This window comes from Oryzias latipes, chromosome 4, assembly GCF_002234675.1.
Source record: "Oryzias latipes chromosome 4, ASM223467v1".
NCBI lineage: Eukaryota > Metazoa > Chordata > Actinopteri > Beloniformes > Adrianichthyidae > Oryzias > Oryzias latipes.
The window spans coordinates 28,305,269-28,333,202 of record NC_019862.2 but is presented as its reverse complement, the minus strand read 5'-3'; the positions used below and the strand labels follow the sequence as shown (position 1 = coordinate 28,333,202).

Sequence of the window (27,934 nt, the reverse complement as noted above, 5' to 3'; positions counted from 1 at the left end):
ATTCGACCCTAAACTACAATATCAGCTGTCTGACAACAGACCAGCCAATTGCCCAAATGCCGGCATACATGATCAAACAGGGAGCTCTGCGGCGGAGCTAGCCTAGCAGGAGCTATCGTTTGACAAAGCAGCCTAGTTATCATAAATCTTTTGATATTTTTCTTATATTCATTGAGACGGTAACAAAGTGATCAATTTTGTTTTTCATGTTCCTTTTTTGAACGAATATGGGTCACAGAGACACGGAAGTTACAGCTGAAAGCGGCTTTTGCCGGCGTACAAAGAGCATATCCGCGTGAATGACTTATGACGTGAATAATTATTGCGTTCGAACGGATTAATTATTGCGTTCGAACGACATAATTATTGCGTTCGCACGAGTTAATCATTTCGAGGGAACGGAATAGTATTTTGAGGGAACGGAATAGTATCTTGTGGGAACGGAATAGTATCTTGTGGGAACGGAATAGTATTTCGTGCGAACGACATAATAACCTGTGGGAACAAGATATTAATCTGTGGGAACAAGATATATTTTTATATCTTAATGTCAGGACACGGGCTCCGTAATCATCAAATATTGAGATTGATAAATATATTATAGATAAGTAAAGTTGGATGGCTTGAATCAAAAGAGACAAGACATATTATTTCCATTTCACCTAACCTGCTCTGTAACTGGGCCTGACAAAAATATTATATTTGGGGAAAAAACAGAAAAAGTATGCTGGACAGAAAGAACATGATTGTCCATTTCTATGAACAAAACTACTTTAACCACTTTAAGGTTTCTAAAACTTTGAAGAACCAGCTTCAATAGATCAGGCTGTTATACAGGCCATATTATTCTTTTTCTTTTAAAACTTGATTTTTTTTCTTACATCTTTAAAGTTCAGAGATATTTTTTGTAAACATTTTATCAACAAACCTTAGTGCCACTAAATGCAACACATTGGAAAGTTTTACAACACCTCCTAATAATGTAGTAATGCCTTTAGCACATAAAGTAAGAATTAAATTAGAAAATGCATGAATGATACTAAAATTTAATAATAAATTTAATGATGAAAGACAACATGACTGACTTATCTCCTTTATTTATTTTTCCACTTTAGCAGCAATAAATAATCTGCTAAAGAAGTCTTTAGTGTACAGAAGCCACAGTGGGTGCTGGTTTTGCCTTTAAATTTATGAAAAACTGTTTAGAATATATTGTTATTTTGCTTCAAATGTAGGTAATTAGGGTCACAGAGTCAATACTTTCATTGTATAATTTACATCAACATGATTTAATCTAGAAAACCTATTCTGTTGTGCAAATTCAAGAGGCAAAAAAAATGTACACTATGATAACTTTCAACTCTTTTGAGCAAAAATGTTAGAATTTTTTTCAAAATCCATCTCATTTACGGAAAACGAGCATATTTTTGTGTTTGACCTCTGACCTTCTGATGTAATGAGACAAAAGATGGCTGCCTTACGTATGCAAAGAAATGCTTTCAAGTAACACTGACGATTGAGATAGATTTCACCAGAAGATGGCGCTAGTGAACACCAACTTAACTCTACAAAGGAAAGTTTAGTAGGTCAAAGATCTTGTCAAACTTGTGTGCAAATGAGTGGCAGACATGAAAAAGCATAAAAAGAATAAAACAAAATAGAAATAGAGGTTTAAAGATGCTCTGAAGCTGATGAAATGAGGCAGGACTGGAGTGAATAATGTCACATAAAGTCCGGGTCTCTTGTTTTTAGTCAAATTGCTAGCATCACATCCCTGATTCCTCTGTGATGTCCGTGCATCATATGGTTCGGTCTCCTTCATAAAACGTCGTCTTCCGATTCTGCATCCCGCTCCGTTGTCTTCAAAAGTCCCATTTCCATCGGAGGAGTCCTCTTCAGTCTGGAGCGCACCACACTTCAGAAAAGAACAACAAACAAGCACGTAACTCGTCATGCAGCAACGTGATCAGACAGACTTAAGCTGCTCTTATCTGTGTACTGTGAAATGTGAGGCCTCCAGGAGGAACCATCACGTTTCTGCTGCGGAGAAGGAAGTACTGACCAGCTGACTGTACAGTACAACACGCCCACGACGAGCATGGCGAAGGCCAGGTGCCAGGAGTAACACATGGTCACAAACATCATGTTGCTGTGGTCTGTCAGGTCCCATTCTGGGCCACTGGGAGGGTACAGCACAAAGCCGATCTAACACAAAGCACGAGTGAAGGAGTTAGTTCACGTGTTAAAGCCAACTTCAGCTCCCGCAGGCTCACATTTACCTCCCAGAACCAGCTTCCCTGAAGGATGGTGAGGGTGCAGCGCAGCAGCTCCAGAATGATGTTCCCTCGATGGAAAACCTCTAGGAAGGCAGCAATAGCCTGACCGAAAACAGCGTAGAGGAGGAGCTGATGCACATGGACATCCAGCATGCTCCGACCATGGAGGTGGTAGAGGAAAAGAAATCCTGGAGAAACAAAAAAGAAGACTTTCCTTGGGTGGCATGCATGACATTTGTCAACACAATATAACTTAGTTATGATAAAAGAAATCTATTTTTTGTCACGCTTTAACAACTCAGATCTTTAAAGTAACCAGATGAATCTTGGAAAACACCCAAAAACAAGAGGATGGAAGTCACAGTTGCATCAATTATGGCAGTTTGCCCATGTCGTGAGGCAAGTGATCTATTTAGAGTGTATTTAACATCAGCAATAACTATGGACATACAATTTGTGCTCATTAAATCAAGAAAAAAAAGGCTTTCCGAGGAACTTTTAGCTGCACATAAATTACATGAATCGCAGTGAAAAAACAATCACATGAAATCAACAGTGCCAAGAGAAGTTCAAGAGCTCTTTTTACAGGAAGCAAAACCCCATGATTACACTACTACCTCCATGTTTGACTGTTCCCGTGATGTGTTTTATTCATGAAAGACTTTGTTATAGATGTGCTTTACATGCAACAAGATACACATTTTAGAAAACCTTTAAATGATATCCTATACATCCACAGACTTCTTTAATTGAGATCTTGAATAAAACTTGAGATGTTTTGATGAAATTTGAGATGAAACCTTCTTTTATTGTCCTTGAACTCCCTCATGGATCTGTTCTGTGATTTTAATCATGAACCTTTTCTACGTTTTTACCACTTTCAAGCTCTCTTTCTTCCATTTTCACCCTCCAAGCTTCCTTTACTGCCTTATTTTTAAGTTTGAGTTTAAGTTTCGTTAAGTCAAACTGTATAAAATGTCAAACCTCTTATTTCTAACTGATGAACGTGATGTGCTACACTTACGTTAGTCTTTAGAAAGATCAGTGTAACCAACAAAACCCTTCTGGGTACCTTCGTTGAAGAAAGCGACAGCCAGCATCAGACGGTCCAGCGCGAGCGGCGCTGCCTCTGTGCTGTGGAGAACCAGAGACACGGTTGCCGCCAGGCCGAAGAACAGGTACATGGTGGCGTGCTGCCAGTTCATCAGGTCTTCCCAGTGTTTCTCAGCAAAGTTGTACAACTGCAGCTTTGGTCCATCTGCCAGAAACTGCTCTGCTAGCATACCTGTGGGGCACAGAGGAGGACACACTCCCTAAAGCAAACAGCTGGTCGGGTTTCTGCTTCATTAACCTTTATGAGTTTGATAAAGACGAGGAGGACCCACCCACTAAAGAGAAGAAGAGGACAACACTGTTCTCAATGATCTCCAAGCGGCGCTGCAAGGACCTGCCAGCCAGCCGAGTAGAACCTATGCTCTTGTTCCTGCGGGTGGCGTGCCAGAGCGAGTACTTTCCTGTCCACCAAATTCCTGCTACAAGGAAGAAGCTGCCAGGAAGAGCGTGACCCTTGAAGCTGCCCATGACTCACAGCGCCTGAAAGGGGACAGAAACCATAGCGTGAACCAGCTTTCAATTCTTAATGTGGGGAGTCATTCTTTGCTTTTTTTGGAGTGACACAGAAAAACATGCAATTTTTATTCAGTGTCTTTTTGTTTATTTTTTTGCTCAAACTGTAACTGGTCAAAGACATAAAATATAAAAGAAGCAACAGTAAAACCAAGAAACATCACTAAAACACATCCTGTTTGTGGTCCATCACTGAGTGGAGAATTTATGACTCCAAGTCGTGTGAAAGACAAATTTAGATTAGTTACAGACGAGAACATGAAGAAGAAGAAACCAAAGGCAACTTTGTTCCAAAACCAAATGCACTACAAACACTGAGACATAGAACTGAGAATAAAAAACATGCCTAGTGCTGTCATGTGACCACCACACTCATTGAGAAGAAAAATGAAAGAGGAACCAAATAAAAGGCTTAAAAAGAAGATAATTGATGCCGTTAATGATAACACTTAAGCTAAAAAAAATCACAGCAGAATTCCAGTAAAGACAGACATTCTCACTTTATTTTTGCTGCAAACGCATAATCTGTCCACAAAGCAATTTGTGTATGACAGTTTTGCATTGTGACCCTATGGCATTAAAAGAAAAGGCAGACATAAAACTGTATTTTGTTGTGGAATTAAAATTGTTGTGTTGGAAATTGTAAGATCCAAAATATTTGCAGATATTGCTAGAAAATCTGTTTATTGTTCATTTAGGATTGTTTCTAATTTTGCTGTTACTGTTATACCTTAAAGGTATAGTTACAGTCATGCTGCACCATAAAGCTATGTAAATATAAAATACAGTACATTTGGAAAGCTCGGCTTAACTTCTTTTAATGATTACGGTGAATTATCACTGCCAGAACACTGAATCAATTTGGCTTTGATTCAATTTACAAGTAAAAAAAAATTAAATTAAATATCAATTACTGTTTAAAACTTATCTAAAACTCACTGCTGAGGAGCAAGCTGGGCTTAGACTCTCCCTACTGCTGCAAATGTAACAGGGAAATAGGTACATATGCACACATGTTGAGGAAATTTAGTTGGATACAAAAATACTGGACTGAAATAAAAGAGGAAGTGACAAAACTGTTGGGATTTAGTGTGGAACTCTCAACCTTTCAGTGTGTTCTTGGCACTAAAGTGGACAGCGCTGGGTAAAAACACTCATTGAAATTCTTCTGTTTGTAGCAAGAAAAACATTCTGAAAAAAAAAAATTCTGAAATTGACTGTTTTCACTACCCTAATAAAAAAAAAAAAAAAAATCTAAAACTAATCTGAACTGGTTAAGGAGAACACTTTCTCTACAAACTGAGAGAAGGTAGAGGTTTATGTTAATATATAACTATAATTGTTTTATTGCTTAAGAAAATACAAGAAATTCCTGTAATTTTTTTACATTTATTTTTAATGGAGGACATTGTTTTTTATTTTGTATTACCGGTACTTTAAACTAGGAAAGTAATTATCACAATTTCATCATATTATAAAAATTTGCTTTCTCCCCATTCAAGAAATAATTTAAACTCCGTTTGACAAACTTTATTTTCAATAGTTTCATTGTGTCACATCCCATACGAGTTAATGTGTCTATTAAGAGTAACAAGTGAATTATTTACAAGTGTGGATGTATGTGTATATGTATTTTCCAATCCATGTCATAACTAATTATCCTAACTTTTATATATCTGTGCATAGATGGATATTTCTGCTGATTGTTTAGTTTAGTTTTACTTTTGTTTTGACTGCTTGAAACAAACCGTTTCCCAAAGCCAAAATTCAGTTGAAGACAATTATTTTTCATTTGTTTGCAGACCGACAGACTTATAAAACAGTCCTCCGCTTATCACACAGCATGAGTTAAAAAAAGGGAGAAATGCTCCATCAAAATGAAGGATTGCCTGCAATTTAGTTAAAGAGTACAATCAAGCATAATTATTGTGTGTTGGGCGCCATGGTTCACCTCAGCAGAGATTTAGTGTTGGTGTCAGGAAGAATAAAGCCTTTTTTTCCATATAGTTCCGGCACAAATGAGCATTACCCCGTTAAACAAAGGCTTACAGCATCAGTGGATACTTTCTCATAATGATTAGCCAACATTCCCGGGACAATTAAACTGTGAGGGCTGCTGGTGCTAAAGACCTTTGCCTGCTGTCAATGTTTACAGTTTCACTAAAGGAAAGCAACCAGATGCAAACTGGAATGTGAGCATCAGCAGTGGCGTTGATCGTCCTCAACCCTTTTTGTGCCATCAACCACGTGTGCTGAAAGCTCAGAGAAGCCAGTAAAATGGGGTTTTTAATGCCCATGACAACGAGATCATAAAGCAGGAGTGAGATGAAAAGCGAGCACAAGAGAGAACAAGGTGTACCCCCTCCCCTCCCCCCCCTTTGCTGAGCCCTTGTTTTTGGATGGAAATGAGAGCGAACGTCCTACCCAACAGAACCGGTTTGAAGGAGGACCCTCGGCTGAAGTGGACTGAGATGTTAAACAGAGCTCAGCTGTGTGCTAGACGCCTCCTCGGCCGGAGCAGCATCCTCAGGCCCAGAAAGCTTTGGAGCCGAGGCCATCATCATGCAACAATCTCAATCCTGACAGTATACTCACAAAATCAACAACATCAGCAGTTCAGTGTATTTTAGAGCTTTCTTTGGACCATAAACATGTGAGATTTTATGAAAGCCAAGTACTTAAGTATTGGTTTAGCCGTCTGTTAGGCCTCATGGACTGAACTGTTCTGTATAGAAAAATATTTGTAAGATTCCAATATGTTGGACATAAATAAACCTAACTTGAACAGTAAAGGTTTTCGGATAGTTTGTCTAAAAGTTCCCACATTTCTAAAATGTTTTATAAGAAAAAGATTGGGGGAAAAAACTTTTTGTCTATATTTACATCCATTAGATTTATGATCTCTGTCTTGTTTTTAATTACTTTTATTTTATGTTGCCTAATTATAAATAGAGCACACGGATAAGACTTTCTGTTAAAGGGGGAAAAAACAATCTTACCTGAGTGTGTTTTCCTCCTGAGATAGAAAAAAAAGGTTTTCAAAAAGAATAATAAAAATGTTTTGTTTTCCCCATCATAGAAATCTGTTAACCCTAGCAAACTGCAGGGCTGTTTCTTTCTTTTCTTGTTCTTCACAGAGTAAACATCTGCAGCCTTCCAGACAGACCCATTTTCCACCTAAATTTTCCCGACTCCACACCGTCCAGACTTGCACTTTTCCATAAGCGATCCTATTGGTTGTTGGGTGCGTGATGACGTCCCCAAGTCGCGCCGCGATTGGCAGGGCGGAGCGTCAGTCCGGTGTGTCCACGTGTGCACTCTCACTCCGCCCGCGCGGCTCGGCTTGCTCCGTCTCTGCACAGGAAACCGTTAGTTTTTACGTCCTCCCAGACCGCGGTCCGCCCCGGGACAAGAGCTGCTGCACGTAGGCTGCAGCTGGAGCACCTCCTCCTCAAGAAAGCCCGTCCATCCCTGCAGCCTCACAGACGGAGGAGGAGGCAGGAACGGAGGAAATGAAACGAGCGTTTCTGGACGCGCGGCCAAAAGTTCCTTATCAACTTAGATTATCAACTTACTCCTTTTCCTATTTCTATTCAGTTATAAAAACACTTCATATTAATTGGAATAGTTTCTGGTGTTAATTTATTTAATTTAGGCATTTAATGCTCTATTAATGTCTGGAAAACGTCATTCATATTATTTAAAAATCAAACCATTATTTAACACATTTTATAAGAGATCTGTTTATATTTTAAATCACTGAAATCTATGAAAAAACAAAAATGCCATAAAACTTTCCATTTTCATTGAAGATCACAGATTGTATGACAATCCCAAGTATTGTGGCCCACATTTCTAATTATACTTTATTGTATTTTAATATGTTCTTCTTTTTTTATTTCTTTCTGTTCTACTTATGTGAATATGTGTCATCTTTTGAAGTTCTAATAAAATAAAATAAAAAATAAGTTTATGACACTTCAAAATAAAAGTACTTAAGTAGAAAAGCACGTACCAATTCTAATAAATACCAGCCGATGAGAAAATACTACTCATGTTATCCAGAGTTTGATGTTTAAAACTTTTAACCCTTGTACTATCTTAGATGACCCCACCCATACTTTGATGTGTTCTCCCTACCATGACAAAGCTGGAAAGATTTCATGTAATCCATAGACACCAGTGAGGTTCACAACTCATTGAAGAAAAAAGGTTTAGCACACTGTCTAGTGGGTCTAGATGACCCAACTCCCAACGTTAAAGTGCCTAGGATAGCAGAAGTGTTAAACCTACTTTTAAAAAAAATTAAAACTGGCTGAAAACTTGAGGTTATAAGTGGCTGTAAGGTAGCGGTAGAGTCTGCAAACAGGTGGATGATGGGATGTGGGAATGGGGTTAAAGGTCACAACTCAGGTAAATTTCGAATAAACTCCTCTCACTCTGCAGAAACTATGTCCTAGGAAACGACACAGTTTTTTTTTCTTTTGGTTAAAAGTAGCATACTTATAATTAAAAGACGGCTGTGAACAATTTGAAAATTATCGAAATATGGCTGGAGTGGGACTTTAATATTTGTAGATATTTTAAAAAATTGGAATATACTTAGAGTACGAGTTCAGAGTATTTATGGCAACATTGAGACTTTCACTGATGTGTAGAATAAAATTTAGAAAAGTATTACTGCTATAATTTCAATAAGTTAGGTTATTTTATCTTGTTGTTCACCTTTCGGCACATCCCGTCAGGAGTCGCCACAGGAAATGACTATACCTTTTTTTTATCTTAATTGTGTTATAAGTAATATATTCAGGTATGACTTATTTGTAGTAATAATACATGCTTTTTTTAAAGCTAATGTTATTTGTTTTAGATTCTAGATAACATTTTTCATTATAATACATTTGTAAATGTGTGTTTGGGTGAAATTGTTAACATGTGGTTTTATTTTGGGGTGACTGCTCTGAACTATCTGAATTATGCAACATCAGCTTTCTTGAGGAAATAAGATAAAGCAGAAATATGATCCAAAAAATATGCTTTGAGTTTTTTATTCTTGCATGAAACAGATAGTTTACAAATGATACATCACAGAAGGAAACAATCAAAACCCACAACATCAAGATCCATAATTAAACAAATACAGCAACAAACAGAAAATAAAATAAACAAAAACACTTGTAAAAAAAAAAGTTCATGAGATTTAATGCTTATTAAGATGTTGAACAGCAGACAATCATTGTTCTAGTCAGAAAAACCTAGAAGATTCTAGATGTGTGTGGAATTTTACATTTTGCAGTGTTGGGTAGTCTTCATGACAGCAGTGTGAATGTCTGCAAGGAGCATTGGGATCCAGACCTGGTTGCACCTTTTAGACAGTGTTTAGTCAAAACACATTTTAAGTATGGAGTGTCTCACAGAAACACTGGAAATAAGCAAGAGATTGCACCACTTTAACTGTTTCCCAGTGAAATTTATGGTTTATCAGTAATCAGGTTCAAAACGCCCATTCGTGTCAGCATTTTATTGTTTTGTTTTATTATTTTTTTGTTGTTTAAAACAGATTGATGGTTTGCAATATTTGTCTGCACTTTGCATTAATGTTTATCTGTTTGCTTGTTTTGTTGTCAGGTAACAGATGAAAATCATTTGTTGGTGGATTGGTGGACATTTACAGTCTATTTCACACACAAAAAACATTGCAAACAAAAAGAAAAAAATAATTATATCATAATAACTGTAGCAATATTGTTTTGGCAGCCTTGCAACCATTTAATGGGGAACTATGACAACTTTTCTGGCCGCAGTATGGTTAGTTATATGCAAAGTTTGAAGCAATGTCTGAGGAGGAGTCTTTCCAACAGCTATGATTACAAACATCTTCACACCTCTAATATGTACATTTGAGTCCTTCCCCTCTACATGTTGACCAACTGAACAAAGGGAATTTTTTTATCCTTTGTTATGACTGCAAGTTCTAACAATCTGAAAGGAGCGCCGCGCCAGCACTTTAAAGGGATTTACTTTCCTTTGAATATTTAACATGGGCTTTTTTTTCTATTGGCTACAGTGTTATTACCTTAATAGTAATGTTGCTATAGAAAATGATATGTTGGAACACAGACAAACCAAAGCACTTTTAATAAGTGTGGGTTATTTTTGCAGTATTTATTCTGGCATGCACAGCAACACCAGACACACGCACACTACAACCTTTAAAGTTCCTAAATGGAATGTTTCTGTGTGGCATTTCAGCATTCGAATACTACTAAGCACATGAAAAACAGACTGAAGATTTTCAAATCCAAGGAGAGTCTAATTGACTATTTGTTTACGAAAGAATACAAAGTTTTACATTTATACACAGGAAGAAAAGAACATTTGTCTTGCTATAATAAGCTTTATTCCTTATCTGCAAAGACCAACAAACTGTGTTTTCAGCAGTTCATCTCTTTTTACTGTTAAAACGGACAGTAAACTTTTCTTTTGGCAACAAAAACACATAAAAGAGAAGTTGAAAAACTTTACAATATACAGACAGGTTTACAAGCGAAAGTCTCCAACCCACAAAAACCCTGTGTGTGCTCTGGCGACGCCTTCTCTCTGACGTGTATTTATAGGAGTCTGTAAAGGCATCATGTTGGATTGTATGTTTATGAGAAAAGTCAAATGTTCACTTATGGCAACAAATCATACAAATACACACAACTTCTGGGTACTACGTTGATGAGCCATGGTGCTGAATCAAAGTGTTGCTACTTGGGCGGAGCCAAATTCACAGGCAAATTTGAAGGAGTCTATGCAAGTAGACAAAGATAAATGATTCCAAAACGGGTCTGTTTAGAGAACAGAGCAACTGTCCAGTGGATGTGTTGGAATATTTTAAATCAGAAATGTATATTTGCTAACTTCAATACAAAACTGTCTCAGCTCTTAAGTATTGTTTTGGGTGGAAACTCACCAGTGGTGGGCCGTCGGGGCCTTCAAGGCTTTCTCTGAAGGCCTAAAAAAATATCTGAATCATGTGACAATTATATTTTGTCCATGCATACTCGTTAAATCATTCCAAATAGTCTAACTCACAGTTTAACTCACAGAACAGAAATTCCATTTATTCCAAATGCAATGTGCTGAATTCAAACAAATCCTTAAATGTTAGATTCAAAAGGACTTTATTGTGTTTTTAAGGTAGGTTTTTTCCTCAAAGTGTGAAGAACTTGCAGCAAAATGTGAAGATCGTCAAAGGTGTTTATGTGTTCACTGCAGCTCAAAGTCTAAACGGGAAATTTGAGTCCATTTTGTCCCTAATGTCAAATGTTCCTGTTGGTGTGCTACATTTTAAAGCTGTGGGTAAAGTCTGGCTGATAATCGCTCAGGAACATCTTCACTGCACATTTCATGCACATGCAGGTTGGTTCACAGCTCATGTTTTACTAAAACAAATTAAAGAAAATACAAACAAACAAATAATAGCATATTATAAACCCTGATGGGACACCATCTTCCCCTGGGGGCATGCAGAAGGAGTGGAGGTCTTTGGGAAAATAGGTCACATGAACATGCAGGCACTGCAAGCGCAGGATCATCACGGGACAGTGGTGCGGGATGAAGACCAGTGGAGGGGTTTTATCATGGATACATGGACGCGGCATGTGGGACACGTCTGTTTCTTCCACAGCCACTGCTCCATGCACTGAAACACACCATGAAACTTGTTATTACCCGCACCGGATCCATTTTTCAGACAGGCCATCACTTCTGGTGGATATGGATTATCTATACTGACACCAGGATGTCATTTGCCCACATGGTGTTATACAGTAAGCACGTGCACGATGCGCTCAATACTGACCCCAACACTCAGCTGCAAGGACAACAGTGTCATGTCTGCTGATCACTGTGTGATGCAGGAGTGGAGATCCTCCTGCACATTTGGATTCTAGTGTTCAGTCACTCAAACACTGAAACACGTTAAAGAAACACAGTTTTTTGGTTACTTCCCAGGGACTATAACTTAACACAGGGATATCATTTCTCTGCTCCAACAAGTGAGTCTTTATCATGTCTCTGCCATTTGAATCATGCACTAGAGCATAAAACAGCAGAGGACCAGGATTAAGAAACTCGCTTAATATGCCTGTACACAAAAACAATAAACTTAAAATACATCTTTTATTAAAATGGAAATATGCAGATGCACATATTATTGATAAATACAAGCTAACACTAGCAGGAAACCTTAAAAATTTGTACTCAAATACAAAAAATGAAAAGAAAAAGTAAGGGCAATCACACAAAAATAAATCTTCGTTCTTCCCAGATATTACATTTATCATCCAGCTTTCAATAAAAGAACCTGAGTCAAACTTTAGAATTATCTCTAGCCTTGCATGAACCACACAACATGACATCATGGACGCTCCAGACACAACTCTGATGTTTGCCTGAGGTGGGGAATCCTTCAAACTTTCCAAAGATAAAACTCTCTGTACATCAGCGGTGTCTGCGCAGGGAGAGCTGACGGTGCCAGATGCGCTGCTCCTTCTCTGAGGGCATTTCTTCATCTGCAGACCTTCTCCTCTCACCCCAAGGCCTCCTGACCTGACAGGCAGCTGTTTCGCTGCCTCTGCGCTGCAGACTCTGCTCTAACTTCCGAGCTACCTTCAGCACATACCAGAGGGAAGATTTAAACATCAGTATTGCTCCATTACAGGGGCTTCCAGTTGCTCCATGCTTCTGCACAGATACTGTCGTTTTTTGCCAGATAGCATCATGGATGTCTGGGAACGCGCTGCTGCCATGCTCTGCAGATCTGATGTCTGTGATGCTGCCTTCACATCGGACCTGAGGCGTGCAGCAGCATAATCTGACAGACTTACCTCTTTGTGGAAGCGGTGCGTACACTGAAGCTGTTGAACTCCTCCTCCTCCACTTTTGCACATGTCTTCATGGCAGATCAGGCACACCTTGTTATCGTCACTCTGCAAAAGGCACAGAAAACATTTTCATTTTCTTTAACAGAAAGACCCTAATCTAGTATCTCCAGTCATTTTGCTTTTGAAGCATCAAATCAAGGGCAATCATTGAGTCTCTTTAGTCTGTTTTGAAAAACTGAATGGAGTGTTCCAGAAATCAATGAGGCTCCGAAATGAGATAAAGCTGGCTTTGTTCTCAGAAAAGATCTTGAAGGTGCTTGTCGATCATCTGCTCTGTTTACATCACTTTTTCAATGTTTGGATAGACAAGAACATTTCTACAGCACTAAATGGAAAATACTTTTCAGCCATCCAATTCCTCACTTATTGCTGCAGCAGGTATGTTTTGATGAGATGTGATCTCCATGCAGATTCATTTAGTGCCTGTAAGAAGTTACATCCACAATAGGATTGATTATGAGGGTTACTTTAAAAAAATTAAAAGAATAAACATTTGCAATTTGGTGTTTTTAAAGTTTGTCATTCCATCTTTAACTGCTTTTGTGTTTGGCTTTAAAGGTTGTTTTCCGTTTTGTCCAGTTTTCCTTTTTTATTCTTTGTTTGTAATTTACCTTTGTAATATTTTATAACTGCATTTTTTAAATAATCAACAGGACTTTAAAATGTTTGATAATTGATGCACATTTACAATTGGACAATAGTTAATAGTAATCCAGAATATGTTCACTTTACATTACCATTTGCAATAATTATGTAATTGTGTCATTTCAATTTTCTTTTGACTTATTCACTTCAACTTTATTCTTGACAGTTTTACTTTACTTCTGAAATTATGTCAACTTTCATTTTAAATTCAAGTTTAAGTTTCAACTTTTTCTTTCAAAGCTTTTGAACTTCAGATAGGTCCACATGACCGACTTCATTCAAATTGTTTTGTAATTTTTCTACTTTTGTACTCGTTCTCTATTTTTTAAACCTTATCCACAAAAATGTCAATATGCCATTTTGACATTCTTGTTATATTACATTTTTTAAATTTCACTCATCATTTTATATGTTATTTTTTCCTTTCAAACTATTATTAAAATGTTGATTTTAAGAAAAATCTCTCTATTATTTACTTTGTTTGATCCAAGCAAACATTATTTTTAAAGTTAAAAAATGTACTGTTGTTCATGTTTTAACATTTGCATAATAATTTTGTTCCTCTTCCATCAGGTTTTTTGGGCATCTGGTATCTGCCCTTTTGGGGAGGGGTACTGTAAAGATTCTTTGCTTTAGTTTGGTTTTTCAGTGGTCTTGATTTCGGTCATGTTTTGAGTTGTTCCCTATCAGTCACTCCGGGTTCATGTTGATCATCCACAGCTGTTTTCATTTCTGTCAATTTCTCTCAGCCGAAGTGGCTTGTTTTCACTTCTACCTCATCAGGTCTCCTGTTCTGTTCTGTTCTGCTCTGTCACTCTTTTTGTTGCTCCTATGATTTTTGTCATGTTTCAGTTTTTGTATAAATGGGTTTGGGGTTCCTGACACATCCCTGGCCCGGTCGTGTAAAAGCAGATACAATTCTTTCTCTAAGAGAAAACTCCAGTCGAAGACAGTCAGTATTTCTTTAAAACACACGTGTAGATCTGAGGGACGTGTGAGTTAATGTAACTGTTCCGTAAGAGATGAGCATGTCACCTGTCATGTGGGTAATTCCTGAATGTAATCCTATCAGCACATTAATCTATTGAACCCTGAGGTGTCCTCAGTGCATTGGCATAGCCCTGCTCTTACAATGCAAAAGCCTAATCAGGTTAAGGTGGCACACCTTTAATGCCCTTAAATACTCTGCTGCTATTAAGTTCCCTAATCTTCAACCGCCTGTTTACACACTAGGCAGACTGACTTATCCAACATTTTTAAAGGCAACCTGTTAAAGAAAGGCAGTAAAAATCTGTGAATTTGGTTCTGGCAGTGATGCTCACCAGAGACATGGTCCTCTTGTCACTGAGCTGAAGTCTTTTCTCAAAGGACTCTGTGATCTCTGGGATGGTGGTGATGCGGTTCTCTGGATTGGCGGTCCTCGGCCGGTTGTCTTCCAACGACTGACGGCGAGAAGCTCTGGGGTGAGGCCTGACCTCGGCCTTCTCATCTCTTGTTCTGGGAGCAGGGGCCATTGTTGCCGCATGAAGCTTGTTTAACTTCATTGCATCTAATTGTGACTGCAGAGAGGGTTACACGGGGAGAGCAGCATGGGTCATTATGTCATAATACATGACATAATGTCATTAAAAGGAAAGAGTATTTTTGATCTATGCAGTTCAAGCCACGAGGGCATTCCTATGTCTTAAAAACAATAATGCGTAATATATCCAAATACATTTTTTCATCAGCTTTACTCTAAATATGAAGGATTTTACTCAAGTCATTGTGGCATATTCCAGAAGTATTCGTCTATACTAATTATTTTTGCTTTAATTTTCCAAACATGTGGTCTTTTCAGTTTTATTGAAACATTTTTTGTTTGTTTTTGTTTTCAATTATTATTGGATTTTTCCATCTTTTTAGTAGTAGTTCTAAAATAATTGCAAAAAAAATTAAACTCAGCCCCTAAAACTGAATAATAATTTTATTCAACATGATACACACATTTTTACTTACTCTTAACATTAAATAATTTTGTTCTTTAACTTTCCTAAAAGAAAATGTATGACTTTACATTTGTCATTTTAATGACAAATGTAATTTTAATCTTTTTGATATTATTTATAATATTTAAATTTCTCCCGTCTAATTTTTACTTCCATCCTTGAAAGAATGCAAAAAAATGTTGAGTTTTGAGCCACGAATGATGGCACTGTGGATTAAAAACAGAGAGGAGCAACAACTCATTACACATATAATAAAAAAGTAACCCACCTATTTTTATAGTTTAAGGTTCTGAAAAAAACAACACCTGATGTGGTATTAGGCTTAGAATTATCTCATGAAGCAGAGCATACATCAAAAAAGGGTGGTTGTAAAGCAGCAAAAACATTGATCCCACTCCCCAAAAAACAAATGAGCTGTAGCCAAATGCAGCTCAGTGCAAATGTTCTCCATGATCAGCATTCAGGATTCCAGGAGGTTTCTTGTAGGCTGGTGGTCAACAATGCAGCTGAAAAGCAGCAAACGTAAAGAGAAACAAATATGGCTGCATCTGTCTTTACATTTGTGTCAGTTAAGATGTTGTTGTTCACCTTTTCAGCACCAGGGGTCGCCACCTAGAATCAGCGTTCACTGATCTGCACGTTATGTTTGGCAGAGTTTTATGCCCGAATGCCCCTCCCTGTAAGTTTATCCGGGCTGGGGACCGGCACAGGGGAACCCAGACTTGGGCCCCCTTGTGGCTCCCGCTTCTCCACCTGGCTGTGGTTCCTGTCTCTGGCTCAATTCGCGCCGCCGACTGTCCCCCCCAGCTCCATCTGGATGAAGCTCGTCTGCTGGACTTTAAATATGTAGTTGTAGGGTTGGATAAGTTAATTCTTCTCTAAGAGTTCTGGTAAATCACCTGTCCGTCCTGGGGGAGGATCCCTCCTTCATGTGGGCACCAAAGAGGTTTTTTCGTTTTTTCCTGAATCCATTTTTTTAGGAATTTTTCCTTTCCGCGAAGGGCAGGGATGTCCAGTTTAGTCTAGTCAGTTTGTTAGTTCAATTTAGTATTTTCCTATTAAATTCTATGCATTCATGATCCTTTTGATTTTATGTTTAACTTTTTCAATTACCGATACGAAGCCCATCGAGTCGAGTGTTGTTGTGAATTTGGGCCATAAAACTGAAATTGAATTGAATTGAATTACATAGATTGGCAGCAGCGTGAAGGGTTCTTGACCAAGAACCCACAGTAGACGAAGCTCCCTGCACACCCTGGGAAATTCCGAATTTCAAATTTATGACAAAAATCAACTGGACAAAAACACAGCATGCCAACTTTCAAGCATGGAGGTGAAAGGGTAGTGATCTGGGAGTTTGCATTGCAGTCACTGTTGCCAGAATCAGCTCACTCATCAATTAGTCTTCCTCCGAGCCAATAGCTAAAGTGCTCCCTTTCTTCACAGCCAATCACAATCAAATTCCTTCCTTTGAGTTCATAGAAGTTTGTGTATCCCAGACATTTCGTCAGCCAACCTCCAGCCCGTCTCAATCCCCATCAGTGTCTGGGTTCTGGGGGTTCTTCACCTGGTCCCAGGTAATCCCGAACACGCAAGATGTCTCCAGCCCAGAGGCAGACCGCCAAAGACTACGGACTGTTTCCCGCACAAATTCCTTTTTCTCTGTTGGATCTTTCAATGACACTTTCAAAATCTCTCTCTATTGAACTGTAGGAAGGTTTGCCTGATCATTTCATTTCATGTTCATTGTTTTCATGAAAAGAATTCTGTATTTATAAGAAATATGTAAAATCTTTTGCGATTTCATGGTTAATTTGTGATTTTAAAAAAATCTGTGAAAAGCCCTTGGACTAATTTTTGTCACCAAGTATGAATTTTGAAAAACAGATGATAGCAGAAAAGAATAAACCATAATATTTTACCAAGCACTAACCACTTAAAAAGGATCATCTGGATATTTCTGCAGTTTTTAAACAGAAATTCACATTTGTATGGTTGACCGTTCTCTTGCTCAGCTGTTTTCCTCACTGCAATTGATCAAACATGAATGGAAACTCAGAAGATTTCAGAGTTTGATTGGGGAATCTTAAAAGTATTATTAATAATTAGCTAATATGCTCAATTCTAACATGATAAATCCGGGGTAGGGATTTAAAAACATTTGTTTTAAACAATAATAATAATTTTACAGATTGTTTGCTAACACCATAGTCATATGAACCTCCATGGGGGGGGTTTGCCCTGTGTGGGTGCAGCAGGTTTTTGGGGTTTCCGGGCCTGTAGAGGTGCAGCTGCATCTTAAGGGGAGCACAGGTGTGTCTTGCAGTTCCCTCAAGGCTCATGTGGCCACTTTAAGGACAATAAACCCACCCTTGTCATGCATGGGGTAAGTGTATCATCAAGTATCTGTATGGATAGGTAAGTTGCTCGCACCTATGATGTACGGGTGAATCTGTCATACGGTCCCTTTACGCTGCACTCTAGACTTCAGTAAAGTGCAAGTACTGGCTCCTTACTGACCACGTACAAATTTTGTCCAGGTGATTTGCCATCTATCTGTTGTGTTGGGGGACCCTAATGCAGAGACGTGAGGCAGACAGTTCCAAGAACAAGGGATTCATTAGGATAACAGAAGGTGCTGCCGAGCAGAGAAACCAAAGAACCAACTATCGTGGTAACCAGGCAGACAGTATGGACCAGCCATAGAGGAAGGCAGTGACAAGACTTATATAGTGACAGGACTGACAAGAAGACACAGGTGCAAACGATCAGGGGACACTGAGACAAGGGAAGTCAAAGTCAAACTACGACAGGCAGGGAGAACCCTTCACAATAAAACATGAAGCAGAACTAAGGAATACGGAACCCTAATCCCAACACTATCCATCTATCTTCTTCCGCTCTTCTAGGATTGGGTCACGGGGCAGCAGTCTAAGCTAAGACGCCCAGACTTCCCTCCCCCCAGCCACTTCCTCCGTCTCCTCTGGGGGGACCCTAAGGCATTCCTAGGCCAGCCAAGAGACGTAGTCTTTCCAGTGTGTCCTGGGTCTTTCCCAGGGCCCTACACCTAGTGGGATATAACCAGAATATCGGCCAGGAGGCATCTGGATCCGATGCCCGAGCGACCTCAACTATGAGGTGCCGTGTAGGACATTATTCAGAATTAGCATTCACATACACATGTGAAATCTCTCACACACACTAGTGAAATGCTTGTATACATACAACTGAAAATGTATTCATTCACATACACATGTGAAATCTCTCACATACACATGTGAAATCTCTCACATACACATGTGAAATGCTCTCACACACACTACTGAAAATGCTCTCACATACACATGTGAAATGCTCTCACACACACTACTGAAAATGCTCTCACACACATTACTGAAATCCTCTCACACACACTACTGAAATCCTCTCACACACACTACTGAAATCCTCTCACACACACTACTGAAATCCTCTCACACACACTACTGAAATCCTCTCACACACACTACTGAAATCCTCTCACACACACTACTGAAATCCTCTCACACACACTACTGAAATCCTCTCACATACACATGTGAAAATCCTCTCACATACACATGTGAAAATGCTCTCACACACACTACTGAAATTTTCGACAGAAACGGAAGGCATTTCAGTAGAAACGGAAGTTGGCTGATTATCGCGAGATAATCATTCGTCTGAATCATTCGAAAATGGCAGCCGGTTGCGCAAGGAAAACCACCGAAACGTGTAAGTATATTAAAAAATATCCAGTATCTGTTGTAAAATATATTTGTAAATACTTAGGATGATGTGTTTAATATGTTATATTCCTCAATCAACAACCTAGATTGTTTTGAAGCTCATCAATTTCAGTAATGCTAAAGCTAACGCTAACGCGAATTAGCGCCGAAGGCTAAAAACAAACGCTAGATATTACATCAAAAAGCAGTGACTTCTAACCGTAGTCACAAGTTATTAACACATGTTTTAAATGTGTTCATATATGTAAGGACAGACGAGGATGAGGAAAATCCGATCCATTTGCGGATGGAGAAAGATAGCCTGTTTGTTTTCAAGCTAGCTCGTGCCAGATGGGTAGAGACACATGATCAGATTTGACTTCATTTTAATAAACGGTTAATCGTTGTCGTACTGGGTTAAAGGTTTATGTTAAAGACCCAGAAGAGAGAGGGGGAAAGGGCTAGAAGGGAGGAACAGCGACAGGAGAGTCTGTTAAGTTTACTTGAGTTGAAATTATTGTTCTAAAATGTAATGCAGCCATTGTTTTTCCAATTTGTTTAATAAATGTATGAACAAAAATGAATAATTTACATGTATTATTTAAATCTGAGCTATTTTTAACAATCTTAAAAGGATTTTCATATAAATATCAGATGTACATATTTAGAATTTCGTTTTATATGTTAATATTTATTTTTATACATGTTAACAATAATCCTGGTCTTCTAGAGTCATGTGTGTCACAGTTGGAGCTGAAAGGAAAGCAAAGATTTGTCCTTGCAGACAGACGTGACTCTGCTCGTCCTGCATGTTCCTGGTGTTGTCCTGCTGTGGCTCAACATCTGTGGCTAAGCAGTCGCCTTTGCTGATGCACAGAATGTGCAGAATTGAGCTGCAGGCAATGATTTTCATTGCAAAGGTTGGTTTTACTTCCAGTGCCCCCAGAAATATTGCTCTCTTCCTCATCTTTATCATGCCAAATGCTCTCTTCACAACAGAGCGTGTTCTGGAGTGGTTCTGGTTGTAACTGCCTCAATGGCATTCCTCATGGGTTCCCTGTAGGGTGTCAGCAGCATGATGGGATGTGCAATGCAGGGATACCCACCATCACCCAAAAGGATCCTTCAGGTGGGTTTGTTTGATTTACATAAATTGGGCTTTTACGTAGAACCTGTGAATCATGGATTGATCCTGGATTCTCAACAAAAATATCTATAAATTTGGCATTAGAGTCACATACAGCATGCATTTTAATGGAATAAAAAAGCTTCCTGTTAAAATAACAAGCTGCATTTTCTTTTAGGGCCTTTATTCTTATGTGGCAGCCATCAATGCTCCTTGTGACCCTTTGGAAGGAGAAAGACCAAGCGAGCTGCTAAAATCCAGAGGCGACTTATGGTAGTTCATTCCCACTGGGAAGCTGGGTGACCCTGCTCATCAGCTGGAGGATGCGGTCTGCCGTCCTGTGGACAACATCGCTCACGGTGGACCGTGTCATGTCAAAGACTCTGGCTACCACACTGTAAGATGTGCCACATGCCAGCCAGAAAAGAAACACCAGGACGTCAGTCTCCTGTGACCCCCCAGAGTGTGAGGAACCCGAAGCTGATGCTTCAGGACCATCGACCCAGATGCTCGATGGTCCTGCGGGTCAACCGAAAATCCAGTCTTGTGTCGGACTGACCGTCAGCGTAAAGGGCCAGGACAGACACCTTTGTGTTGGTAAAGCAGTAGAGACGTGGAAGACCCTGGAAAATGCAACATTAATTATTTCATTGAGGAAATTAAATCACATTTTTTTAATGTTTCTATTTATTTTGATGTCTTACATTTTAGATTATGAAGTATTTATTAATTCTGGAAAATCTCGTGGTTTTTATTTGGCTGGGTTTTTGGATTTTCATTTAAACTTTTAAAAATGAAAGTTTTTGTTTTGTTTTTGTTTAAAACAAGTGATATGGTTTGACTCTTAATAAAAAATTCTAAACTTTGAACTCACAAGTGTTTCATGTAATTGGACTACACAACTCACTTGAAAAAGAATGTTAAACTCTTACCCAGCAGACTGTGTAACCTTGAGCATGATTAGTAACAAAGTTTAAGTTAAAGTTTAGGTTTAACTAAAAAAAAAGCTTTAAGTTTAACTCACAAGTTATTCTGTCTGGTCAGGGCATCCAGAGGAAATCTTCTGAGATGTTTGCTTCTCCTTGCCGTCCTGTGATGCTGCATATCTGCTCGTTTTCAGTTTGATCTCACGAAAAACGGTTGAATTATTGCCAGGAACACGGACAGATTCATTTTCAAAGCCATTTTCAGTAAGGTGTAAGAAAACTACAGAAAAAAATGCCTCCTTGCAAGAGCCCGTTAATCGTTCAGTGGCACAAAAACAAAATAAATATTGGCATGAAAAAATAACTTGGGGGTTTATTTATGAACAAATACATTAAATCAACACCAAAGTGTTTGTAATTTAATTATTTATAAATCAGTCACGTTTTCCATGATCAGAACACAGCAGATTCATAAATAGTCTCTGTAAAATGTTCATATTTATTATGTTTTTACTCTGACAAATAAGTGTCATTCTCCGCGTTAAATAGGAGTAGTTCGCCTCCAGACCAGGTGGTGGCGGTAATGCGCCACTTTGTTTCCGTGTCAAGCGCTTTATGAACAACACCCAAAAGAAAAAAGTACTGAGCACGGGTGTCTGAATTGCTTTTAAATTCAGAGAACTATATAGAACTATATAGTTCTGCACTATATAGGGTTTTAGTAGTTAGGGATCAGGGCAGGAATTCGGACACAGGTTCATTTCCACTGAAATGCCTTCAGTCGAGCAACTTCGTTTCTAAAAATAAAGTAAAAAAAAAAAACGTTGTTTCTACTGAAATGCCTTCCGTTTTTATTGAAATTTTCACATGTGTATGTGAGAGGATTTTGGATAGTGTGTGTGAGAGCATTTTCAAATGTGTATGTGAGAGGATTTTCACATGTGTATGTGAGAGGATTTTCACATGTGTATGTGAGAGGATTTCAGTAGTGTGTGTGAGAGGATTTCAGTAGTGTGTGTGAGAGGATTTCAGTAGTGTGTGTGAGAGGATTTCAGTAGTGTGTGTGAGAGGATTTCAGTAGTGTGTGTGAGAGGATTTCAGTAGTGTGTGTGAGAGGATTTCAGTAGTGTGTGTGAGAGGATTTCAGTAGTGTGTGTGAGAGGATTTCAGTAGTGTGTGTGAGAGGATTTCAGTAGTGTGTGTGAGAGGATTTCAGTAGTGTGTGTGAGAGGATTTCAGTAGTGTGTGTGAGAGGATTTCAGTAGTGTGTGTGAGAGGATTTCAGTAGTGTGTGTGAGAGCATTTTCAGTAGTGTGTGTGAGAGCATTTCACATGTGTATGTGAGAGCATTTTCAGTAGTGTGTGTGAGAGCATTTCACATGTGTATGTGAGAGATTTCACATGTGTATGTGAGAGATTTCACATGTGTATGTGAATGAATACATTTTCAGTTGTATGTATACAAGCATTTCACTAGTGTGTGTGAGAGATTTCACATGTGTATGTGAATGCTAATTCTGAATAATGTCCTACACGGCAACTCATACTCAACTGTCTCCTCTCGCTGTAGAGGAGCAGCGGCTCTGTTCTGAGCTCTCTGTGGGTGATTGAGCTTCTCACCTTATCTCTAAGGGAGGGCCCAGCCACCCCGCAGAGAAAGCTCCTTTTAGCAGCTTGTATTCATTCGGGACCTCGTTGTTTCGGTCATGACTCAGACCTCATGACCATGGGTGAGAATGAAAGTTTTTGTTGGACAAGAAGATCTGCATGAAAAAAAGATGATCTTTTTTCTGTGAACTGCACAGAATCACAATATCCTCTGATAACTTGTTAGAAAAATCCCCCCCTTAATTATAGCTAGCTCTTGACCTAAACCAGCCTGTTGACTGGTAGTAATCTTACAGTTGTGTTTTAAAATGACTTCCAATCAGAGCGTTATGAGCTGATTTCATGTCATGGTTTCCTTTCATTTGTGTTGGTCTGATGGCAGAATTGGAATTTCTGACTTGTGTGGTGTTATTCTGGAGGAAAGGCCGGAAACAAAACATTCCTCCGATTAGAGGGTTGGAAAATTCTCCAAACAGGAAATACTCTTGAGTAGATGTACTGTGAAGGAATCAGCTTTGGTGACCTTTTTAAACTCCTGACTATTTCAATCGGCCACAAAAATCTATACTTGACCTCCAAAGCCTTTTTTTTTTTAAGATATTCCTGTTGAGATGTTGATTCCTGGTGAGCTTTTCTTTCCCTCCTCCAGATCATTTGCAGCTCTCACGCTGTCTGTATTTTTCAGCAAACTGTGTCAGGGGTCCAAGTCACCTTTGACCTCTCCGTTTTAGAGTATCTAGTCAAATGTTTTCCAATTGGAACACAGTTCTACTTGAATCCAACTTGTTTGCTTCATTTTAAGCATTGCAGCTGAAGAGATAAACATGAGCTGACAGATGATGAACAGAGGAAAGCTTCATTCTCCTGCACACATTAACTCACTAAACAAAACTGTAGGTAGAACATGCAGTTAGAAAAAAGTAAAAAAGCTTTTGCATAAATCTATTATTGTCCTGATCTATTTTTTGTCAGTTTTGGGACTATCTCAAACCTGTTTTGTATTTAGTTCTTGTTTCCGAAAGGTCTGCAAAGTTTAAATGAATTGAGCAGTTTTAGTTGTTTTGCAGAAATTTCTTCCATCATTTGTTGACATAAAATGTTTATAAAGCACCAGATAATTCCTGTCTTTTCCGCAGTGATTCTGGAAATAAACACACGTCAACTTCCGCCTTTTAACATGAACAGTGTCAGCCGCTCTGCTTCATCAGATACATCAAAGCTTTTGTTAAATGTTTAATATCAGAGACACGGTGTATAGTTATAGTGAATGCATGGCCACAGACGGTGACAGACGGTGCTCAGAACCCTCAGCAGATGCTCCTTACCACAGTGGGGAGGGATGCTCGCCGGTCAACGTGCGTCTTGGAGGGCCTCCGGAAGCTGCGCTTCCTGTCTCTGGAGTGCGCGGCTTCTGCCCCGTGGCCCCAGTAACTGCTCATCCAATTGGTGAAGTTGCCATCGTCGTCCTCGTCGTTGTCCATCACGATGGCAGGCAGGAGTCTGAGAGACATGCTGAGGGGTCGTGCAGGCTGCCTCTGTGTTCGGCAAGTCCCAGCGGAACAGACTCAGATGTGATTCCAGCTCACTGGTGCAGAAGGTAAAGGCAGCTCTCGGCTGACCCAGTATCCCTGTGGCTGCTCCACCAGACGCTACGCCCCCACACCAGAGAGGTAACTCTCCTCAGTTAGTCCCTCCAGAAGAGTTGTAGACGTTATTCTTGGATGATCCAAAAATAATACAGCAGAGCTTTTTCTCAGCTCTTGAAATAAGAAAATCCTCTGTAATCCTTTTAGGGCTGCTGTTAAAGAGTAAATACCAAGTTGGTGGGAACAGGCAGGGGGGTGGGAGTCATGGAGGAACCACCGGTGTTTTGGCAGTCAGAGGCTGATGTGGCAGCAGCTTTTAATCTTTCCATTACAGTCGCGGGCCTGGGGGCAGACAACTGAAACTCCAATTTTCCCATACTTTCCACTCTCGGGCTGCATCAGACATGTCAATAATTATGGAGTGAAGGCAGCTCTGTCCCCCACAGTCTGGGGGGGGGGGGAGCTTGGCTTTATATAATAGAGGGAAAACAGAGAGTATTAAGCTGCATTCAAGTTTTTTCATGTCAATTCTGATGGTATTTCCACTTCAAATTCCATTTGTCACATTCATAGACATACATAGTACAACATCCAATCAAACGTTTTGTAACCAGAACTCATAAATAAATAAATAGATAAATAATTAAAAAAAGGACATTTCTTTAATAAATGTGTTGGTTTAATGGTCGGCTTTTTTGTCTCAAATACTGACAGAGTTCAGTTCAGCTGTTGCACAAAACGGAGTTTGTTTCAACACTGATGACTACAGAAGACAAAGTTATGGAAAAAAAATGACACTCCAAAGAGAAAGGACTTGGATAAAACAACTCCACTTGTCGTGAAACTGCAAAGATCTAAATGCTGATGACTGTCCTGACAGTTGAAGGGAAGTATTTTGGCCAAACAGTTCATGCAAGATGTCATGTAACGTCCAGCCAGCGCCAAGATTACGCTAATCTGCTGTCATGTGAAAGATGAGAGTCGACAGAATAAAATAGAATAGAATAGAATAGAATAGAACAGAATAGAATGCCTTCATTTTCATTATACATAGTATAAGGAAATTCAGAAACTCTTCAATTCAAAGTGGACGCATATTACAAACAAATAAACATAATTTTTAAAAATAGCACATAAAAAATGTGCAACACATTAACAAAATGGCAAAGAGGTCTGTGCGTAAAAATGCTCTGTTTTCATGCAGACTTTTCTCTGTGGTGATTAACTTCTTTTGAAAAGCCTCTGCAGAAAACAGAGATGCTCGGCAAACATGCCTTTGCAGAAGCTGACAGTAAAGCAAGCAGTGAAAGAACAGGGCAACTATTTAAATGATAAAACATGTTAAATATTCTCTACCCTGGCACCTTGGTAAAGGTAGCAGCACAAATCACACAGAGGACCAGCTTATCACTATTTGGAAAGCTATCCAAAACATATTTAGTGTTTTAGCACAAAACTGTGACATGTTACTTTTTTTCAAAATCAGATTTAATAACTCAATGTGAGTAATTATTTTTTGCACACTATAAATACACTTATTTTTAATTCATATTTGGCTCTCCACACCAGGACCTTAAAAATGCAGAAACCTGTAGTCTAACCCTTTTTATAAACGAAAAATCTGCGAAATTAGTTTAACTTGGGGTGGCCGTGGTGCAGCGGTAGGGCGGTCGACCCATGATCGTAAGATTGCAGGTTCGATTCCCGCCTTGCACGCCCATGAGTTGAAGTGTCCTTGGGCAAGACACTGAACCCCACCTTGCCTTTGGTGGTAGGCGGGCGCCTGTGTTTGGCAGTGGAGCTGCCACCAGTGTGTGCACGTGTGAATGGGTCTGTGACTGTAAAGCGCTTTGTCCTTGTAGGAAGAAAGGCGCTATATAAGTATACACCATTTAACTTTACTTTTTCAAAAAATTCAACAGAGACTGCAGAACATTGTTTATTTTTGTCCCTAAAAAAAAAAAATAATTAGAAGTACCCCCATGTTTGTCCTCAATTTGAGCCCAGCAGGATCGGCTGGAAAGGGAGCAGCACTGCCACCTGCTGGTCGCAGACTAAAAGCACACATTCAGACCAGAATTTATGACAATTTTGTTTTAATGGAAAACAAAATACTTTTTAAAAAGGTCTATTTCACAGTACTGGAAAATAGAAAGGGGCATATAAAACTGAATATATTTTAATTTTTTTTTTTAATTGTGAAATGTTTATGTTTTAAATGTTTTCTGGCACATTCTGATCATCAAAAATCAAACGCAGAGATTGATGACACTAAATTTTGAACTTTAATAATGACATGAAGTATTCTAAATAAAATGTCATAGAGGAACCACCTTGGTTTTAAGAATCCCATAGATTAGCGAAATACAATTGTATTGAGTTATGACTAAATGATGTATAACAAACGTTTATTTGAAAAATTAAGGAAGTTAGATCAATCATATACCTAGTTATTCTTATTGCAGAAACCCCTGAAACTAACCACAAACTTGCAAATATTTAAGCTTAATATTTCTGAGACATTGTTGGACTTTAAAAGAAAAAAGAACATCACAAGTGCCCTCTTGTTGTCACTATTTGTAAATGCATTTTTTTCTACGCACAGCCCTTCCCTAACTGAACAATAAGATGCAAAAACATTTCTATATAATATTAATAGAATAAATTAGAATTATTAGAAGTAGCAATGCAACACTGATGTAAACACGAGCATGACACTAACAGAACTACCCGGAGATGCTGATACCAGTGAAATAGCTGAGAGTCCAACATTGAGCATCCACCCACAAATCGATCTGATTTTTTTGTGTGTTTGTAAAATCTTAGTCCTTTTTTTAATTGTATTTTTATTGTTTAACACAATACACAACCATTGAAGTTTTTTAAGGCTGCCTTTGTGATTTTAACAGCTCTTGAAGCCAGTTGTATCTGGAAATTAAACAGACTTACCAACTTATTTAAATGATTTAAACTTTTTAAGAATTGTTGTTGTTATTTTGAGTTTAGATCATCCCACCCGTTGCTCAACATGTCATTTACAATCAAGTTTGCAGATTTTCAGATATCATGTAATTTTGTGTGTGTTTTAGGGATTGTTAGGGTAGAAGATGTCCATGATAGAGTGAGGTGGAAAACGATGATTCGCTGTGGCGACCCCTGATGGGAAAAGCCGAAAGAGAAAGAAGATTTTCAAATGCAAAGAGTTTTGATTAATTTTAAAAATGTTTTAATACACACCTGGAAAAGAAAATGAAAACAAGTTAATTAGGAAAAACAAATACACACATTTTGTTGATTAATAAATACATAAATGTAATGATTCCTAACAACATTTCAATTTATTTTAATTTTTAGCATCCAGTGATTTTTATTTTCTTTTTTTATTCATTCTTTTGGGATAGAAAAAAAATTAGTCAAACTGTAGCATCATGGTATATTCTTTCCCTCTTAAAACATTTTTTAACCACTTATTTT

At 38.6% G+C, this 27,934-nt stretch overlaps 2 protein-coding genes across 5 annotated transcripts; both read right to left on the bottom strand.

Annotated features, from left to right (window-relative positions):
• Nucleotides 1-1,077: 1,077 nt before the first annotated feature.
• tmem45a (transmembrane protein 45A) lies at nucleotides 1,078-7,138 on the bottom strand. Of its 2 annotated transcripts, none has more exons than XM_004068319.4 (6): nucleotides 6,902-7,138; nucleotides 3,662-3,869; nucleotides 3,349-3,561; nucleotides 2,280-2,464; nucleotides 2,063-2,205; nucleotides 1,078-1,915 (listed from the first exon to the last, which is right to left on the bottom strand). In XM_004068319.4, the coding sequence occupies exons 2-6, from the start codon at nucleotides 3,855-3,857 to the stop codon at nucleotides 1,819-1,821; spliced, it is 834 nt and encodes a 277-aa protein (XP_004068367.1). In that variant the 5' UTR covers nucleotides 3,858-3,869; nucleotides 6,902-7,138; the 3' UTR covers nucleotides 1,078-1,818. The 2 variants fall into 2 exon arrangements, with proteins under 2 accessions (XP_004068367.1, XP_011472749.1); XM_011474447.3 differs by lacking the exon at nucleotides 6,902-7,138 and adding an exon at nucleotides 6,327-6,733.
• A 1,796-nt stretch (nucleotides 7,139-8,934) lies between these two features.
• On the bottom strand, nucleotides 8,935-24,906 carry lnp1 (leukemia NUP98 fusion partner 1). Of its 3 annotated transcripts, none has more exons than XM_011474445.3 (4): nucleotides 24,200-24,864; nucleotides 14,803-15,039; nucleotides 12,779-12,880; nucleotides 8,935-11,592 (listed from the first exon to the last, which is right to left on the bottom strand). In XM_011474445.3, the coding sequence occupies exons 1-4, from the start codon at nucleotides 24,383-24,385 to the stop codon at nucleotides 11,485-11,487; spliced, it is 633 nt and encodes a 210-aa protein (XP_011472747.1). In that variant the 5' UTR covers nucleotides 24,386-24,864; the 3' UTR covers nucleotides 8,935-11,484. The 3 variants fall into 3 exon arrangements, with proteins under 3 accessions (XP_011472747.1, XP_004068366.1, XP_020558316.1); XM_004068318.4 differs by having other exon boundaries at nucleotides 11,476-12,560; nucleotides 24,200-24,879; XM_020702657.2 differs by lacking the exon at nucleotides 8,935-11,592 and having other exon boundaries at nucleotides 12,567-12,880; nucleotides 24,200-24,906.
• Between the last annotated feature and the right edge of the window lie 3,028 nt (nucleotides 24,907-27,934).

What these genes read in the sequence shown, in the direction of transcription:
- lnp1 (XM_020702657.2), bottom strand. Translation starts at nt 24,385, where the DNA reads ATGTCTCTCAGACTCCTGCCTGCCATCGTGATGGACAACGACGAGGAC. An exon ending in GAGCATCCCTCCCCACTGTG is followed by an intron (nt 15,040 to 24,199) that starts GTAAGGAGCATC and finishes CCCTCTCTGCAG; the next exon opens with TCACAATTAGATGCAATGAA. An exon ending in ACAAGAGGACCATGTCTCTG is followed by an intron (nt 12,881 to 14,802) that starts GTGAGCATCACT and finishes TGCCTTTTGCAG; the next exon opens with AGTGACGATAACAAGGTGTG.
- tmem45a (XM_004068319.4), bottom strand. Translation starts at nt 3,857, where the DNA reads ATGGGCAGCTTCAAGGGTCACGCTCTTCCTGGCAGCTTCTTCCTTGTA. An exon ending in CCTCTTCTTCTCTTTAGTGG is followed by an intron (nt 3,562 to 3,661) that starts GTGGGTCCTCCT and finishes TGTGCCCCACAG; the next exon opens with GTATGCTAGCAGAGCAGTTT. An exon ending in TTGTACTGTACAGTCAGCTG is followed by an intron (nt 1,916 to 2,062) that starts GTCAGTACTTCC and finishes TCTTTTCTGAAG; the next exon opens with TGTGGTGCGCTCCAGACTGA.